Source organism: Gadus chalcogrammus, chromosome 3 (genome assembly GCF_026213295.1).
Source record: "Gadus chalcogrammus isolate NIFS_2021 chromosome 3, NIFS_Gcha_1.0, whole genome shotgun sequence".
NCBI lineage: Eukaryota > Metazoa > Chordata > Actinopteri > Gadiformes > Gadidae > Gadus > Gadus chalcogrammus.
Genome location: NC_079414.1, coordinates 17,263,271 through 17,275,101, shown reverse-complemented (window position 1 = coordinate 17,275,101; position 11,831 = coordinate 17,263,271). Strand labels below are relative to the sequence as shown.

Below are 11,831 nucleotides of genomic sequence, written 5' to 3'. Positions count from 1 at the left end.
AAGTGTATATTAATGACCCTCGCTGACCTTAACCCTATCCTTATTGGCTCCCTGGTGGTATCTGCAGGCTCATGAATATTAATCTAGTTCTGTAACCTCCATTACCCTAATCTTTGCTGTCTAGCCTCCCAGAAGGACCCGTTGCCATGGCAACCACATTACTAGGCTCCTCTAGATGGAGGGTGGGAATTATATGGTTAAAATGGACACACGCACACATGCACGCACACCCCAAAAAAATCCCTCCACCACGTTGTTTGAGTCTTATGAAGGAGGAGGGAGAAAGACACAAAATATATACGAGGATGTGGAATTTGTATTGCGTGTACGTTTTTAAGTTACGTTTTATTATCGCTACGGCGATAGCTGGAGTGTTTTGGACCACTTTAAATGGGCCATTTCAGTGGCTCTTTACTGGTAATTGAGTGAGGGTAAAGAAGTGCCTTCGTTAGTTCTAGTCTCTTGCCCATACTACAATGGGGGAAGAAATACAAATCTGTCGGAATTGTCTTGGTGCCCTGATCATTACACATAGCACAGCTGTATGCTGGATGTTAGCCCCAGGCTAAACAGCCATCCTTTCCCCAACCAGTACCAGATAAGTGCCTGATGTTTGTAATAAAGAACCGAGGCGCTCTGGCTGGAAGTGTAAGCCTTGTATATTTGATGCACGTATAACAGCAGGGTTTATTATATACAACCTCACCTTCCACATCAATCCGTTGCGTGCGAACCTGTTGCCCTGACTAAAAAGTGTCCCTTCTCTCCCCCTAGATGTGGACAGCAATGAGGACGGCGGGCCCGACGGCAGTCCCCTGAAAGAGGAGAGCTGGTTCGGCAACGCCTCGGACACACGCTCCGAGTCGTCGTCCTACGGGGACGGCCAGGAAGAGCTCCTCCTACCGCACGGCTCCTCCCCCGACGACCGGCCAGGGGCCGTAGCCGGCGGCGACCATGACACCTCGGGGGGCGAGAGCTCTTCGCTGGGCTGCCCCACGCCCGTCCACCGCGCCTCCCTGGAGTTCCTGGGGCTGGACGGAGGGGCCTTCTCGGCCCAGGACACCCTGTCCTCGGTGGTGTCCTCTCTGTACGGCGAGAGCGCGTCCCAGGCGCTGGGGAAACCCCTCAGCAGCAACCTGCGCCGCCTGCTGGAGGCTGGCTCTCTCAAGCTAGACGGCGAGCTGCTGTGTCGCTCGGCGAGGGGCGGGCCCGGGGGGGACTCCCCTCCCATCGGCCTGGTCCCGCCCCTCACCCTCTCGCCGTCCTCCCACCATGCCCAGCAGCTCAGCGCCCTCGCCCGGAAACTAGCCGGCGCCGGGGGAAGCAACAACAACAACAACCACCATCTCCAACACCACCACCACCACCACGGCAGCTCAGCCTCGGGGTCCCCCGCCTCCATGGCCGCCTCCGTCAAGCAGGAGCCCCTGGACCCCTTCTCCTCCGTCACCCCCAGCAACGGCAGCGGCGGCGGCGGAGGAGGGGGCTTCGTATGGGCGGGGGTGGCGGACAAGTGGCCCCCTTTGGGCTGCTCGGCCCCAGGGGGCTCCAGTCTGTCCCCGGACTCGGCCATCCAGAAGCTGAAGGCGGCGGCCAACGCCGTGCTGCAGGACAAGAACGCCTCGCTGTCCTCCTCCTCCTCCTCCTCCTCTACCTCGGCCTCGTCCGCCGTGGCCAGCCTCGTGGGGGGAGGGGCGGGGGGCCGCGGGGAGGACGTGGTGCGCTTCGACGCCTTCACCTCGCCCTTCAGCCCGCAGTCTGCCAGCTCCACCCTGGCGGCCCTCTCCAAGAAGGTGAGCGAGCGGAGCCACGCGTCGTTGACGGGCGGCGGCGGCGGTGGCAGCGCCGTCAGCGCTGGCGCCGACCACCAGACGTCGGCCAGCTCTTTCCTGTCGCTGGTCTCCATGACGTCCTCGGCTGCCTTGCTCAAGGAGGTGGCGGCCAGGGCCGCCGGCAACCTCCTAGCCGAGAAGAAGGAAGGGTCCCCAGTGCCGAGCGCGGGCCTGCTCCAAGAGGACGTGAAGCCCCTGCTAGACAGGAACCAGAAGCCCCCCACGCCCTCAACACCAACCCAGGGACTCGATCTGCTGCTGCCCTTCACACCCAAGGCGAGAGGCAAATCCAGCAGCCAAGCAGGTAACCTGACTCATCTCAATAGCCGCGGATGCTATCTTAGCATCCACTAGCTATCGTTAATGCTTTGCCAGACAATGAAAATGGAATTCGCCCACACTATTTAACCTAATTCTATCATGCAATATTTCCCACCCCTGATCGATGAAGTTTTGTCACTTTTGCAATTCAGGATAAAGTTAAATATCACGGAAGTAGGATGCACTTGGGGTATAAAATATTATAATATATTATTATTATTATAATACATTATTATATTAGTGTGAAGGATGTTTAATACATTGTTAATTGTTCGCTAAGGCCTAGACGAGGTCATTATGAGCATATGCATTAAAAATGTTCGAGAGCATTCCACATTTTATTTCCGCGCTTTCCTTTCCTTGAGATTTCTCTTTATAGCGCTCCAACTTCCCTTCCTTTCAATCCTAATGGTATTTATACTGGCTGATCATGAGATCATCTGTGCTTTAATATCGAAAAAAAGAGAGAGAAATGTGTTTTATTGAGGAAACACTGCTATCTCACAGTGATATGTTTATCTCTATAATGTAATGGCTTTGATGTCACCTCAAAGTGGCGGAGATGGTGAACACTACAGTGTTGGAGGAACTGTCAGAGTGAGCGAAACGCGGGGGGAGGAAAGAGAGAGAGTTTGAGAGAGTGGGTGAGGGAGAGGGTGAGACAGGGAGTCTGGAAAGAGAATCTGCAGGCTCCATGGGGGGTTCTCTGACTGAGACCTCACCCCCATCCCAGACCAGCTCATTTGTGCCTGGATGTGAACCCTTTCCAAAAGAGGGGCCGTCAGTGTGAGCATGACACAGCAGGGGGGGAGTGCAGGACTCCATATCCATCTCCACAGACTCCTCCTCCTCTTCTTCCTCCTCCTCCTCCTCCTCCTACTGGCTCTAGCCCCGATTGGCCGGAGATCAGGCCAAATACAGCACCATCAGACTTTCCACTGACTAGATACACACACACACACACACACACACGCGCGCGCGCGCGCGCGCGCACAAACACACACACACACACACACACACACTCACACGCACACACACACACACACACACACACACACACACACACACACACACACACAGTCTCACACATCTCCATGCACGTGCACACAGACGTTTCACACTTTCTGTCTTTCTTTCATGTCTTTCTCTGTCTCTGCCTCACATATGAGCATGCGGTACATCTAGTGTGCATTCAGAACACACACAAGCACACACTTATACAACTCTATAGAGACCTCTCTTGCAGAGAGATAAAGAGGGTGGACGAGAGAGGAGGGGGGTCTAAATAAGCAGGCTTTAGAGAGCAGAATGTTTTCAGGAAGATGGATGGCCACTTTTGAGGGATTGTGTCGTAACCCCGCCAAATCTAAAATGGCTGGATCAAATTGACTTCAGACAGATGAGGCAATCGATGTAATATTCTGTGATCTGCATGCTAAAAAGGGGGTCCGCGCTAACCTGGCAACCGTCAAGGTCGGGCGCCGCTGTAAAAACGCAGGTAGTTGTGTGTGTGCGTGTGTGCGTGTGAATGTGCGTGTGTGTGTGCGTGCGTGCGTGTGTGAGGCAGACTGAAGAAAGCGTGACCTTGATTATTGACTGTCATGTCTTGTTTTATAGTGGTCTCTCCCTGCAGCCCCTCTGTAAAACTGTTTTACACTGGAAGGGGGTGCACTTTGCATATATATACATCTATATACGTGAAGTGTGCTGTGTGTCTCTTCAGAACAAAATGAAGACCCAAAATGTTGCCCGTCGTAAACGCCAAGCAGCTTCTCCCCCTCCCTTCATGACACCTCTTCATCGGTCTCCTTTTTTTTAATGGCGTCCATCTTCACTCATCTTCATCAAGGGGCGCGATGGCTAGCTTAGCGCGACGCTCCCCTGCACACTCTGAGAGGCTGGGCCGCAGATGGCAGTTTATTGTTGCAAATAGGCAGTCTCGAGGTTTTACACCTCAGGTCAACGAATGGCTGAGTGCAGTAATTTCACCAAACACTGATTACCAGATGTTTTTCAAGGAACGCCACTGGAATACTTGATGAAGCTTATTCTGACGGGCCCTTGTAGAATTTGTAATGCAATCATGCCTCTTTCTAATAAGACCAATTAAACGGTAATAGATGCCGGATATGAAGCCAACAACAATAATCGAGATACTAAAGCCCGCACAGGTTTTTATTTCCATCGCTCCGTTGGCTTCTGGCTGGCGTTCTTTTGCTGCATCGCACGCTTAAAACCAGCCCTTACCCCTTAGAGTCTAAGGGGGGGTTTCCGTCTATGGGGTGTTTTTTGTCTAAGGCTAACACAGACCTGTAGACCTAGGCCTTTAGGAATCACCGAATGTTTTTCAGAGGAAGATGATGGAGTCCTGTATTGGTTATATATATGTTTTATATATATATATATATATATATATACACACATGTATATATACATATATATATATATAGTTAAATATATTCTCCAAGTGTTCGGGCATCATGTCACCAAGGGGTTCACAAACTTTTGCCTGCCATGTTATGTACTCCTGGTGTAGGACCCACTAAAATGTTTTTGTTGTAACAGAAAAAGCATGTAGGCATGCACATATAACAACTATATTTGCATTGTTCCAACCCATCTCTCCAAATGTATAGTTTATAATGTCCCACTTGGTCCCCTGCTGGGATCCACTTATGTGCTCTGAGCCTCTGTATGACAACCACCGATTTAAACAACTCAACTAATCCCCTCATGTGGATGTCTCTTTCAGGGTCACCGGAGGATGGCGGCAAGCCGTTCCAATGTCCTGTGTGCGGGCTGGTCATCAAGCGCAAGAGCTACTGGAAGAGACACATGGTAATTCACACAGGCTTGAAAAGCCACCAGTGTCCACTGTGTCCCTTCCGCTGTGCTCGCAAAGACAATCTCAAGTCTCACATGAAGGTGAGATGGTCGTTCTTCTTCTTCCTCTCTGCTACCCTGACCTTTCATCTCTACGCGTCTGTACACACACACACACACACACACACACACACACACACACACACACACACACCAACGCCCTCATGAACCATTCATAAAAATGACATGGCTTTACTTCACGTATACTATTTACTGTTATTATTTAGTCATTTAACAGATGCTGTACTCTAAAGCCACTTACAGAAAATTTATTTCTGGACATAGCTCATTAATGAGCAGCTAGAGGTTAAGCACCTTGCTCACTAGACCGCAGACATGGGTTCGAACCCGGAGCCTTGTGTCTTAAAGCCAAATTCCCTAACCAGGAGACGTGTATAGCATAATGTACCATATAAAGACATTAAAATCTAGACTAAAATGATGTAACTGCTTGCCACAATATATGGCAATCCATTCACCGTGTCGGAGTATAATAAACACAGATGCACTTCAACAGCATTAATACTGGGTCTGTCTCAGCCACGTCTGCCAGAGTAACAGCATGGGTAATATGTTTAATTCAACAGTCCAGACCAACTACACCACCGCCAAACGTCAGCGAGCCTTAATTACGCTTACAAGCTTACACCTGCATTTACCCTACACCCGCATTTACTCTGCCCCAACACGGCACACCTCTGCCCCGAAGGCCCCAAAGAAAACACCACATTCTCATTTGTACCGTGCAATCACCCTAACCCCCAAAAAGAAACACAAGCTTTTCCCACCGCCTCAACCAAAACCTGCCCCTTCTCAGGTCCATCAGCACCAAGACCGTGGCGAGACGTTCCAGTGTGAACTCTGCCCCTTCACCTCCTCTCGCCACTTCAGCCTGAAGCTCCACATGCGCTGCCACCAGCACTTCCCCCGCTCGGACCTCAAGGTCAAGGAGGAGGTGACCACGGACACGGAGGGCGAGGGCTCCCTGATGGGGGACAGCATGGCTGACATGCAGGCCTCCTCCCCGTTGCTGTCGGCGACGGGGGACGGGAGGCTGCAGACGTCGCCGTGCGTGGACGCCTCCACGAACCACGTGCACATCAAGGAGGAGCCTCAGGAAAGAGACCTGTCTGTGCTTTCTCCCTTCACCATGTGCAACAAGGAGCTCCCGGCCGGGCTTGGCCTGGCCAACTCCCTGGACCTCTCGGGGGTGGGGGCGGGGATGAGGTCCAGTCCGGGGGGTCCGGCCACGCCCTCGCTTTTCAGCGGGGACATCAGCAGCAAGACGGCCACGGACCTGCTTATGAAGCTATCAGGTAAAGACAAATGTTCATGACGTCTTTTGAATCCTGTTTCTATCGACAAATCAGAGCCGTAAAAAGCATAGCTTTCATCTGTTGTCAACGTCAGCGCGGCTTAGCATGTACAATTATGGAAAAAGAAAGTCTATTGTTTTGGCGTTTGCATAAGAAAAACACAAAATACGACAATATTGCCACACCTCGCTCACTTTTAGTCTATTGTAATCGGTATGTTGTTGAACAGGACATGATTATTGGCTCTACTTAAAAAATGTTGAGTGCATGTTTTGCAAATAGTTTCTCTTTATAGAGCAGTTAATTACAAATGTGGTTTGAACATTCCAGAAAATAGCCCTTGATCGTTTTAGTCCTCTGCTGCTACCAATAGAAATATTCAAATTGAGTGTACTACAAACGGTACAATGATCTTGCCTTGACCAAATCCCTCTCTTCCACCTTGCAAGAGAGGCCTTAGCAAGAATATGAACCCCTTACTCAGACACAATTGCAGTGTGGGCAGTATCAGCAATTGCCTACAGTGGCACCTTTCTGTGGCCTTTTTTAGCTGTTTGCTGCCAGTGCTGCCCTACCTATGTTTTTCATTGTGCCCAATAACTGCACCGCTGACAGGACTGCTACAAACAGATTTCCTTCCAGCATCGGTACGGTTTAACTTACGCCAAGCTACCTACCGTCTCTAGTTTCATTGGACTAGCCAACGCCTTTTGCAGCAGAGGCTGAAAGGAAGAAGAAAAAAGCAGTTAAACCACCATTCGACAACCTACAAAGGCATTTCCATGTTTACCAAAGGATTTGACCAGGTTTATCTCAACCCGTGCACTACGGTTAGGATAAACCTATGTGTTTGTGAACTCATGGTTGACGAACGCATCCAAATGCGAACGTGTCTCAAAATGCTGATCTGAGACGCCGGGGAAGCTCCTAACACATCGGAACTCTATGTTGTACTGACAAAAGAAATCCAATCCCAAAGACTGAGAAGAAGCTTGATGTTCTTCTGCGGTGTTGTCAAGTGCACGCTTGATAACAGATTAGCAAGATGAATAAAAGGCTCTGAAAATAGAAATGTCGTTCCATGATTCAAGTAGAGGTGGACAAGAGAATTTCAATATATATATTTTTTATCCGATTGTTATACAGTACCCTACAATGAATGAGCCGCTCAATAGTGAAGCAGATGAACATCGAACCTAGCATTGTGTTACAAAACAAGGTGTGGACAGTCTATTGTATTGGCGTACGTTACCGTTTACGTTATACCTTTTCCTTTTTCTATCGGTGTTGCAAATAGGTTGTCACCAACCAGCACATCAAGAAAAGTTACAAATGGCAAAACTTTTCAAAACTTGCATCGCCCCTGCAACCCCGACGATGCCAAGCAGGCCGTGTTTACACGCGCTTCGCCGTGTTGCAAAATGTCAAAAGGACGCGTCGGTTTGTTTTTTCCCGAGACATTGGGAAGATTGATGGGAAGAGGTTGACCAGGGTTCGGTGGCGGGGTCAGGGCTGCGGCTGCCACGCTTCCCCTTAATGCCACGTAATTAGATTGAGATCTCTGGCGAGGAGGCAACAGAGAAGGCGAGAGAACGAAAAAAAACCCGGGAACATTAGATTAATTAAAATTTTATGCATAATTCATAATTAAAAAGGAATTCATAATTTGAGTTGATTAGCGCCCTCAGCACCATCCCTTGCCCCCTCTAGGTTGCACACACACACAAAAAAAGAAGCCAGGAGTGCTTAGTTAACTCGAACCAATCTAGCAAGCGTGCCCTGGCCACACACGGACGCCCGCTTCCTCCCCCTGCGGTGCCAGTGGCACCTCATCCACTGACTACCAATTCAGGCCGAGGCAAACTCCCAAGGGATCCAAAGGGGCTGCTCACAATGTCAGCCCAGTGTCAAGCGGACCGGCGTCTTAGTCAAGCCAATCGCTCAGGTCGAGTGGGCAAGGGTTCTTCTTTTCCCCTCTCCCTCATCTGGAAGGACAATACGAGTGTGAGTCTGATACACTGGAATTAGTCACAATGATCAAGGGTAATACATGGATACCTTTTGATGACAAGATGGGGTTGGTGTTTTTAAAAAAGCGAGAACACATAGTGTTGGATGAAAAAGGGACTTGTCTCTGAATGGCGGTGAGCAACGGCATGGGGGAGACGGACCGAGTAAAGGTGAAGAAGTTTCTCCTGGGACCTCAAGGCTCCATTTCCTTTGACCTCCCTGCCAGCCAGGATAGAGTGTGCACACGGGCAGCTCATCCCTCCTGCTTTTTACACCAATGTCCTGTGCCTCAATCCCACAAGAACCCTGTGGGTGTGTGTGTGTGTCTGTGTGTGTGTGTGTGTGTGTGTGTGTGTGTGTGTGTGTGTGTGTGTGTGTGTGTGTGTGTGTGTGCGTGTGCGTGTGCGTGTGCAGGCATAGCAGGACACATTGTTAAAGGGTGGGTCGAGAAGCTGCAGGGTGTAAACTCTGGTCGAGGAAAAGCAACAGAAACAAGAGCCAGAAAGGAAAATGACCAACAAAACAACAAAAGGCACTGTTCACACCTGCCATTGACATGTGTCTTGGATGTTTAAATCACAAGAGGACAGCTCTTAGAACAGGTGTGAGCACACCCAAAACGCATCGAGGACACATTGAGATCTGATCGCTGAGACCACTTTTGAAAGTTTTCTGGTTCTCATACAGCCACACTCTTTCAGCATGAATGTCCTGGGCTACTCAACTGGCGTCCCCTGCCTAAGCAGAGGTACGTACTCATTGGCAGGCCAACAGCATCATATTTAAGTCAATCAAAATCATTCAACCCGAATACCGATGCTTTGTTCGCTGCTTCTGGACACTTGGTAATACCCAAAGAGACGTGGTGTCAAAGCGCGTCAAGCATCGAAGGAACACACTCATACCGCAATGTTGTGATTTCTCCCTCCCCTTTCTCGCAGACCAGGCACGTGGAAGTGCATTGCGGCCTCTTGCCGGTTAAAAACAACAACACATTCGGTCTTCTCAAACAGAATGTATGTCTTTATTTGCATATAGAGCGGGGGGAGTGAGAACTGATCACGAGTGGTCACTCGAGTTGTGCGTGGAGACTCATTCTAAAGCAACAAGAGCGATTTCCTCCTCACCCCTGAACCCCCTGACATAATAAGCATATCATTTCTGCAGACTGGGGGCCGGGGAGCTGTCCTGTCCTGTATTCCACTTTGATTCCTGTCCTTGCCCACTGACACAAACGTCAGCTTGCTCCAATGTGATCCACATTGTGATTCAGAGAAGAAAGCCACCGGGGCACTTGAAATGCACGGCCCCTACCCCCGCACCCAATGGACAGGGGGGAGATAATAACGGTGATGGGCACAGTGGTTTCCAAACACGTCCCCACCAACACTACCACCATCCCGCCCCTGCCTTGGTGACACTGGTCTGACCTTCATGTGACCCCGCTTGGGTGTGAATAATTGGCATCCTGGGGTGTTTCCGGAGGTGTCATGTCTGTTTGTGGGGCTCCCAGAGTCGTGTTTTTATCGTCTCGTTGCCTTGGGAAGGGCTGTCTTGTTGTGATGTTTCAATGGCTTCCGCTGCAAATCGTGTAGTATAGTGTTTACTCGTGTTTATTCGTGGTATTGCTTAATAATAAGCCGTTGGTAGCTGCCCACGACGACCATTGGGAATGTATTACTATTAAGCATAGTTATTGTAGTTATAGTTGTAGTTTATAATTATTGTAAAAATCCTCCACAGTATGCAAGACATGTGTTGAGCAATACTGTGAATAATGCATTCATTCTTAGCATGGGTGACTCAAATGGGAAATGAACCCTTAACCCTGCCAGTGTTTCTGCCATGCTCGACCAGTTGAGCTACACAGGACCATGCATGCCTAGAAAATGTTGGCTTCAGAATATAGGCTTGTTGTACAATCCTGCACCTTCGCAGTCTCAAGTGCAAACACGGGCAGAGCTTCTTATTTCTGAAAAGTTACAAATTATACCCATATTATTCAGCAGCGAAGACCCAAGCATATCAGCATCAGTCATGTTAAAGTAATCACTTACTTACCTGATATAAACATCATCTCCCTGAGCATACTTTCATTCCATACAATGTTTATACTAGGGGACCACCATGGAAATGCTTCACAGCCCCATGCACAGCTGCAGAGAGGTCCCGTTCCGGATCAACTCCTCTGAACAGAGTTCAATTTGAATAGGCAGCCAAAATCTGCAGCGGGAAACCAAACCAAACTCATCAAACAGTCGAGAGAACAACCACCTTACTTTTGCATCAGTATGAATGTATCAGCCTAGTACTCTGTTTATTGTTTATAGTGTTTTTAACCGGGAGAATCCCATGGTGTTTTCCGTCTGCAGCCTTAGCGATGAGGATTTGACCCTCTAAGCGAAGCTAACCTAAACCGCCACTCCAAAAGTGAAAGGCACCTCAAAGGGGACTAAGTTCAAACGTGAGGAGAAAAAAGAAAAAACTAGCTCACTTCAGCCTAACATGTCATTGGATTTGTTGACCAAAGCAACGTCCTTCTGCTTACTGTGACAACATGGCTCTGGAGTTTAAAAACAGTGGCCTGTGTCACCGCCATCCCCGACTGGCCTTGTACAGAGCGCTATGGCTCAATCCCCTACAGCCAGCCGGTCTCTCTAAAACACCTCAGGATCAAACCCGGAGCTAATGACCTGAATCCTAGGGAACTCACTGTTCTCGGCCAGCCTCCTGCTATAGGCCCAACATTATGACGGCAAGGTTGTTGTTTTGTCCATTGGTCGTGGTGCTTTGATGTTTATCAGAAAATAGTTAAATTATGAGGCAGATACCAAAAAGGCTATTCTATTTATCAATTGGCATTAATCAACGTAAATGAAGTCTTTAATTGAATATTACAGGCCCAGGTCCAAATATCTGCTCTCAGGTGTCGAACAACACTTAATGTCGGAGACGCTTAATCAATATTTGATCCAAAAATAAACAAAATGTACTCATTTACATTTGTAGAATCTTAAGTCCACAAACATATATTAGCTAGTTTGAACCAGTTGACAGTTTAACATTATTCCGTGTTCTCTGTAGACTGTATGTTGGCTGACACCCAGAGTTGTAGATGTGGTATTAATGTGCATCCCCCTGACCGTTCATCTCTGTGTGAGGAGACAAAGCAGGGCTCTTCTTGTGTGTGACCTCTGCTCCATACATCCCCACTGCAGCCATCAGTATCACTGTCCACTGTCTCACACACTGTCAGCTATTGTTGCTGCTCAGACTGCGCTGTGTAGTATCTCTCTCTCTGGCTCTCTCTTTCTCTCTCTCTGTCTGTCTCTTTCTCTGTCTCTTTCTCGCTTTCTCTCCCATTTTCTCTCTCTCGCGGGCTCTCCCATACTCTCTCTCTCTCTTTGTCCTATACTCTCCTTCACAGATACTGCCCCTCTATCTTTCATGTACACTGTATCTCTCCCTC

At 49.1% G+C, this 11,831-nt stretch overlaps 1 protein-coding gene across 1 annotated transcript in view; it reads left to right on the top strand.

Moving 5' to 3' along the window:
- The window catches only part of znf827 (zinc finger protein 827), a 66,499-nt gene that overhangs the window by 16,781 nt on the left and 37,887 nt on the right, over positions 1-11,831 (top strand). The window contains exons 2-4 of the mRNA XM_056586345.1: positions 775-2,136; positions 4,906-5,078; positions 5,854-6,352. Of these exons, the coding sequence (XP_056442320.1) occupies positions 775-2,136; positions 4,906-5,078; positions 5,854-6,352 (2,034 nt within the window). The remainder of the gene's footprint in view (positions 1-774; positions 2,137-4,905; positions 5,079-5,853; positions 6,353-11,831) is intronic.